The following is a 7,475-nucleotide window of genomic DNA, read 5'->3' on the forward strand; positions in this document are numbered from 1 at the left end:
CCCCACTCCATTCTTTCATTTTCCTTTTCTTCTTGTTTGGAGCAACTCCTGGTCTTACATTGTTTAACATAAAACTTATTTATCCAAGGAATGTGTAAGCCTCTGTCTCTTTCATTATATGTTCTAAGATAGCTGGGCCCAAGTATTTACATATAAAATATTTAATTTGAAGTAATTTTATTTTTCCTTTTTATTGCAGTTATGCTATTTTACTGGTTTAATTTTTTTTTGTGCGTATTGCTAAGTATGTCATCTATTGACTTCATCTAGGATTGTAAAGTGGGAGTTATAGAATAACCATCCAAACGGTGTCTAATAGGCTGACTGGTGCATTACCTGGGTGGAGCTGGGCTCTCCAGAGGCAAAGGAGTGGAAGGTGACCAAGATGGTAATGGGGAGGGTGAGGCAACAAGCCGCAGGATGCCAGTGGGCTGTGTGCTCAGCTGTTCAAACTAATTTCCTTCATGATATGTCCTCATATGCTATTCCTTTTTAAGACTGCTAATACTCTCCTAAAGAAGAAGGCATAACATCTCTATCTCACAGCCTTCTGCTGTAAAGGTTGGCTTGTAGATGAGGAAGGAGGACAGGATGAACTTGGAAGTTTGTGTACAAATCAGTATACAAATTTTGACAATTCCCAACTTACACATGATTTGTGTGCTAAACTATAGAAGATTGTACTTAGAATTCATCTTATGATAAAAGAATCTCAGGTATAGAAGTTAGGTTTTGTGTCGCCATTATTCTACAATACAGTCATGTTGTTTGTTTAAATGGGCTTTTTATTGTGGATTGTCTCCTGAGCCCAAACTACAGTATTACTCACTGTATAGAATCTTACTGTTTTCTAACATTGTTGTTTCTTTGTGAAAATGCTTAAATTCTGATCTGGGAACTCAAGAATTTATTTCCTTCAACATAGCTCAGAAACGAGAGGAAGGACTGGTGCTCAGGGTTCTAGTCATAGGAAAGAAGGGAACGGGGAAGAGAGGAGGGTTCCAGGAGCTCAAAGTGGCAGTGAGGGTCTCAGGTACAAGCCAAGAGTGGTGACAAGAATGAGAAAAGGGGCATGCTGGTTAAGTTGGGGGACATCAGTGGTAAAACAAATCTCCAATCTAAATACCACATGGTAAGAGAGGACTACGCCTTGTTTGGGTAGCTAAATCAATATCTTCCTATTATATGTTTTGAATCATCTTTTCTTTCTCGGCTCACTGTACTCATTTGTATAATGGTGGTTCTTTCTTTGTGCTATGACCTGGCGTCATCAGGGGGCATACAACCTCTGATGCTGACGGGGAACCCTTGGGCCATGTGTGTGCCATAATTTTCAAAATCAAGGCTTTTGGGTACTGCAGCTCACACCCCAGGAGGGAAGGTGGTGTTACTCCTGGGTTGTCTCCCTGGTAACCTCTGAGGTGATTGGCCTGGCTCTGTGGGGTGTGTCAGGATGGGACTTCTGCCCTCACACAGTGAGGATAAAGAGGCGGCAGTGCTCATACGGAATCAGATATGTACTCACTTTTCCTCTGACTGATGAAAAACATAATGTACCTTTTAATAGGTTTTCATCAAAGTAAGAGACTCTGATGACACTATCTCTGCTCTACGAGGTGCCCTGATGTAGGCCTGCTACTTAATTTTCAGGTAGAGCAATACTACAGTTGCTTGCTGTCTGGGGCGGAGCTGAACTATCTGAAGAAGAAACTATCTCATGAAATGGGCACTGGGCATCCTCCAGGAAAGGAATCCCAAGAGACCTCATCTCAAGGAGGAAGAAAGCTCTGTCTGTCTCTCTTTCTGAGTGTCTCACTCTTTCTGGCTGTCTTCTGCTCTCTCCGTTAAGTATTTGTAGGTAAAGCTATAACAGGGAAGAAGGGAAGGGTTTCAGACCTGTTAGAATCACAAAATCCAGGCCGACCTGCGGTCTAACCTACCATCGCCAGGAGAGACTGGAGCTCGATCTCCTGGGTCTGCAGGGTGCGCTTCATTTCCGTCAGCTCGGTCCTGGCCGAGGTGGCCGCGCCCGCGTCGTCGGAGATCTGCTGCTGCAGAGTGGCACTCTGGAAGGCCGGGCACAGCGGGGTTAACCAAAGTCTGTCTCCACCAAGTGTCAATGGGCTGGGCTGGATGGGTGGGCAGCCCTCACCTTCTCACCTTCTCATGGAACCAGGCCTCCGCATCCCGGCGGTTCTGCTCCGCGAGGTCCTCGTACTCAGCCCGCATGTTGTTCAGCAGAACCGTGAGGTCCACGCCAGGCGCCGCGTTCATCTCCACGTTCACGTTGCCCCCAGCGGCGCACTGCAGAGCCTTCATTTCCTGGGGCGGGGGAGGGGGGGGGTAGGGGGACAGGTGAGCGTGACTTTAGGGTCCGTTAATGTTCACTCGCAGTCTGCAGTCTTAGAAGAGTTTCCTAAAGTGTTACTTTATGTCTCCAAGTCTGTGGTTTAAATGCGACTGTCTAATTCAAGGCACAAGATTTTTTAAATGGACTTATTTGATCCGTGGTCATGCCAACCATCTATTGAATTAGATATCTGTTAATTAAAACAATCACAGCCAACACCACAACTAAAAACAGTCACATCTCCAAAGTACTGTTTTATTCTTTTAAATGAGAAGTGGATACAAAGACCAGAGAGTTATTAAGCACATAACTATTAACTAAATGTCAGGAAGCGTTCCTGAGCTGGGAATAAAACAGTGGAAAAAACGAATAAAAACAACTGCCATTATTTATCGAGTGCTTGTTAAATGCCAGGTACACTGTTCTAAGCAGTTTACGTGCATTAACTTATTCAAGTCTTTTAACCTCTTTATGAGTAGGTACTATTATTAGACTTATTTTACAGATTAGGAAACTGAGACACAGAGAGGTAAAGTAATTGCCCAAGATTCTCAGTACTTGGAAGGGCTAGGATTCAAACACGCTGTGATTTGAACCTGGTAGATACTCTGGTTCCAGAGTGTCTGCTCTAAGCAACTGTACTCTACAGCCTCTATGTCTTAGAATATGTCCCAGGTTGAATCATTAAGTAGTCTGATCCAGTCAGAGAATGGATTTCTGGACCAATCAGCCTAAAGAACTAAGACTTGAACTTAGTTCTTTAGGTAGCTGACCTTTTTCATTTGTAACTGCTTTTGACGGGTTGGTATCTCTGCTTTCTTAAACCATCTTTTTATAACCTTAGGTCAGTGGCTTTCCACTGTCCACCATGAACAAAAGATTTACATTGCCCAAGGAGACCACTGATTACTTTAAATTATTTCTATATTTTGGGGGTTTTGTGCAAGATCCCATGTGAAAAAAAATTATTGACATCATAAAAGTTCGAAAATTGAATTGCTTGAAGTTATCCTAGGGACAACGATCACTGGCAAGTGAGGTAAATATGACACTCTCACGGGATGTTGAGACTTGAGTGGCTCTTTGTTCTCATCCTCCGTGCATTCAGAGATAGCTTCTTTTGATTTAATATGTCTTTAAGGGGGACAATGAATCCTGCTGTGACCTTGACCCTACCCTGGTAAGGCTGCTGTGGTTGCTATTTCTTTTCTGAGACTGTTTCTTTTTTTCATGTCACATTGTCTGCAATGCATGAGTTTGCTTTTTCACTCTCTTGCTAATATTCTCTGGTAGCCTGACTCTGCCAGTCCTCTACTCTGGGACAGTCTCTCTTCTCCCTGTTTCTCTTTTATTTTACTTTTTTCCTTTTGATTTTTTCTTTCTATTTCTCTCTCCCATAATTTTCTCCTTTGGGGCCAGTAGATTTGGTGTTTTAGCCATTTTTAACCAATAATAGGGCATGTTCTGTCATAGGTGGTTTTCTGAAAATTTGTCATCCATGGTTTTGGAGACTTTGCAATTACTTTTGGGATAATAATTTTTCTAGGGGGTTGAAGTTGCCTGGTGTTACATGTCAAATAATGAGGTTATTATCGTGCAGGGTTCAACATTAAAGTAAACCGAGGCTCATTAAGTAGAGAAAAGATTGACATCTTCCTGGTCAGAGAGATCTTTTGTGAGAAGCTTGACCTCAAGATAAGCCTATGTAAGTAAAAGAAATAACGTAGTGGAAAGAAAGATGGTTGCATTAATACAAAAAGAATGTGTTTTTTTCAGAAAGATAGAATATTATGTCAGTCTAAAAACTGGAAGGATGCCTATCTCATTGTTAACATTTATTACCTTGTGGGATGAGATTAGAAGGGCAGAGTGGGAGAAATGAAATTCTTTCTTTACATGCCTTGGCATTTTCGAATTATTATAATGAGCATGAATGACTATTATAATTTAATGGCTCCCTTCGAAGTATTTAAAATGTACAGAATTGTGCTGTGACTAGAAGTAAAACTTCTCCTACCTCTTCGTGGTTTTTCCTGAGATACGTCATCTCTTCGCTCAGGGATTCATACTGCAGCTCCTGGTCGGTCCTGCAGAGTGTCAGTTCATCCAGGACGCGCCGCAGCCCATTGATGTCAGCCTCTGTGTTTTGGTGGAGGGCGAGCTCACTTTCATACCTTGGGAGGCATTAAATGAATATCAGCACAAGTGAGACTACCTCAAGAGATGGAAAAATAAAACCACAATTGCTTTTAACTGAAAGTTAAAAATTGAATTAAGACTCTAAAAATTATAAAAATATACAAAGAAAGCTCTCCTTCACCCTTATCACCCAAATATATGCAGGATAATCTGCAGATATTTAGTCACACAAATTTCAATGGCATATCCCAATTAAATAAAAATATACCTATTTGGAATTTTAATATTTTTACTTAGCCAATGAATATTTATAAACATCTGCATTGTTCTTGGCATTATTCTAGGCAGGCATAGAAATACAGTGATATTTTGTCCCAACAATGTAATAAATATGTAGAAATTGTGAGTATAGCTGATTGAAATACAACATGCTTCATATCATATTGTAGTATAACATACGTTAATTCCTTTACTCTCTTATGTTATAGTTTAGTTGGGATAAAATTGAAATTTTTACTTAACAAATAAAATAGATAGGAAAATTTTTTTTAGAGTGTGATTATTTCTATCACTTACTTTAGCCGGAAGTCATCAGCAGCCAGTCTAGCATTATCAATCTGCAGAATGACATTAGCATTAGCAGTAGTGGAAGAGATAATCTAGAAAAAAATCAAAAGGAAGAACATAATGAGTAAGCCTGCTTTTATAATTTATTATTTCAGGAGATAAAAGGTGTTACCCAATTAAGTTTTTGCCTAAGAATCTGACTTCTTTAACAACCAAAGTGTTTAAAATTTAACTTAAAAAAGTACAGGTACAGTTTTTACTTCTCATATACTAATATAACTTAGAATATAATTCTTTCTTGTTAATGAATATATTTCAAAATAAACAATAATGAAATTAGTAATGTTTAAACTACATTGAAATTCATGAACCCAAGTGTCTATTTTTGACTAACAGGAAAAATAATTTATCAAAATAAATAATAAATAAATACAATATAACTTGCAGGTCACAGTTATGAAGCATTTCCTATTGTAATTGTGTAAAACTAAGTGATTCTTAGTTTTAAATACTTCGAATAGTTCCAAATTTGTGATTTCTCACCTTATTCTTGAGATCTTCAATTGTTAAGTGATATCTGCTGTAGTCATGATCAAGTCCGCGACAAGATCCGGGACCATATTTTTCATACCAACCCTTGATTTTTCTCTCTAGTTCAGCATTGGCCTCCTCCAGAGCATGTACATTATCCAGATAGGATGCCAAGCGGTCATTAAGATTCTGCATGGTCACCTTCTCATTCCCAGAGAGGAGTCCCCCTTCGCTTCCAGCAAAGCCAGCACAAGCACCACCAAGAGCACCACCAGCATGGCAGGAACACTGCCCAAGCCTCCTCCCAAGGCACAGGAAAATCCACTTCCAGCGACAGAGCTGCCACATGCATTGCTGCCTGCAAAGCCTGCACCTCCATTGGATGGTCTGACAGATCCAATTCCAGACCGTAAGTGAATACTCCTGGACCCACTAGAAAACCGGAGGGACATGCTAGTACAAGAAATGTTCGCCTTGTCTGTGGATACCTGTAACTTCAAAGGAGGACAGAATGTTTTGCACTGATGGTTTCTTTGGGCTTTTATACATAACTATTGGGGTGTTTCTATTTGAGTTATACATGCCAAAAGAAAAATAGCATCATTCAGATGAGCATGAAATTATGTATAATTGGATGATTTTTAAAAAATTAATGTCTAACATCTCTGTCTGTTGCTTCAGGGAGTTTGTTATCTTAAATATAATAGGGTTCATTCTATCTTAGGTTCATTTTTTTAACTTCTAATTTCGAGTGAGTAATCCTTTACTTTCATCTAGACCATAGAAATATACTATCATTATCTGACACAGGATATTATGAAGTTTTAAAAGTTAAGTAAGACTGTAATCATGTACTATCAGCCACAGTAGGGCCTAAATTACTAGAGAGGTATATAAAGAACCATTAACAACAGAAACACATTATTTTATCCCACCAGAACAAAAAAAAAGTGTTATTTAAGGAAAATATATGATCCTGGTAACTTCTCTGGTCTTACCATGATTATAACATCTATTAATTACCTTGAGCAATAACATAAATATTGTTATTTTTCTTATTATTTTGTTATTATTTTAAATGACTAATTCCTTCATTTAACATGTATAACTGCTATGTCTGGTGTTTAGTGCTAAATGCAAAAAAGAAAACGTGAAGCTAAATAAATGCAGAGATGAAAAAGATATGGTTACAATCTTTAAGAAATGTATGGTCAGGACCAGACAGGGCATGGGTCATGTTTAGCCTTCTGTGCTAGTCTAAAGTGTTTGGAATGAATCCTAAGTGAAAAGCAGAGGACAACATATCAGGTTGAAATGAAAACAGAAGTTGATTATGAGATAAGGACAATGGTCCAGCTGGGAAAGATAAAGGCAGTGGGATGAAAAGAAGAAGAAGTCGGGAGGATATGGCCATGGAGTAAATTTGGAGAATAAGGAAGAAAGAAGAATTAGGGATGACTCTTAGGTAATTGACTTCAGATGCTGGGATCACATAATATTAACTGAGATAGGAAACATAGGAGGAACGTGATACTGAGTTTAATTTTGGAACAACTGGGTTTGAGGGATTGGTGGAATGTCTCAGATGAAGATGACCAATAGCAAGTGTGAACGTTTAGCGTAAGTACATGGAACTGGGAAGAATACCTGAGCAGCAATGGGTGAAAGGATTGTCAGGGATAATCGAGGGCTCAGCCCTCATTTGTAATGACATTCAAAAGCCTATTTGGAAATTAACCTGATGTAGGAATAAGAAGATGATGATCAGGCTGATGTGTGTTTGGGGGCTTGAAGACAGGTTCAGAAAAAGGAAAAAGTACCTAAGAAATTTCTAGTGTTTTCGAGAAACAGTTGAGATGATGGACCATATATGAAGAGGGAAGTAGAA

General features: G+C 39.2%; 1 protein-coding gene across 1 annotated transcript in view; it reads right to left on the reverse strand.

The window, feature by feature from the left end:
* LOC105307550 (keratin, type I cytoskeletal 28) overlaps nucleotides 1–6,039 on the reverse strand; it is a 7,771-nt gene extending 1,732 nt beyond the window's left edge. Inside the window, 7 exon segments of the mRNA XM_011383097.1 lie at nucleotides 101–132; nucleotides 1,937–2,066; nucleotides 2,161–2,322; nucleotides 4,368–4,524; nucleotides 5,066–5,148; nucleotides 5,600–5,868; nucleotides 5,871–6,039. Coding sequence (XP_011381399.1) covers nucleotides 101–132; nucleotides 1,937–2,066; nucleotides 2,161–2,322; nucleotides 4,368–4,524; nucleotides 5,066–5,148; nucleotides 5,600–5,868; nucleotides 5,871–6,039 — 1,002 coding nt within the window.
* Nucleotides 6,040–7,475: the final 1,436 nt, after the last annotated feature.

This window comes from Pteropus vampyrus, unplaced genomic scaffold (genome assembly GCF_000151845.1).
Source record: "Pteropus vampyrus isolate Shadow unplaced genomic scaffold, Pvam_2.0 Scaffold503, whole genome shotgun sequence".
Classification (NCBI taxonomy): Eukaryota; Metazoa; Chordata; class Mammalia; order Chiroptera; family Pteropodidae; genus Pteropus; species Pteropus vampyrus.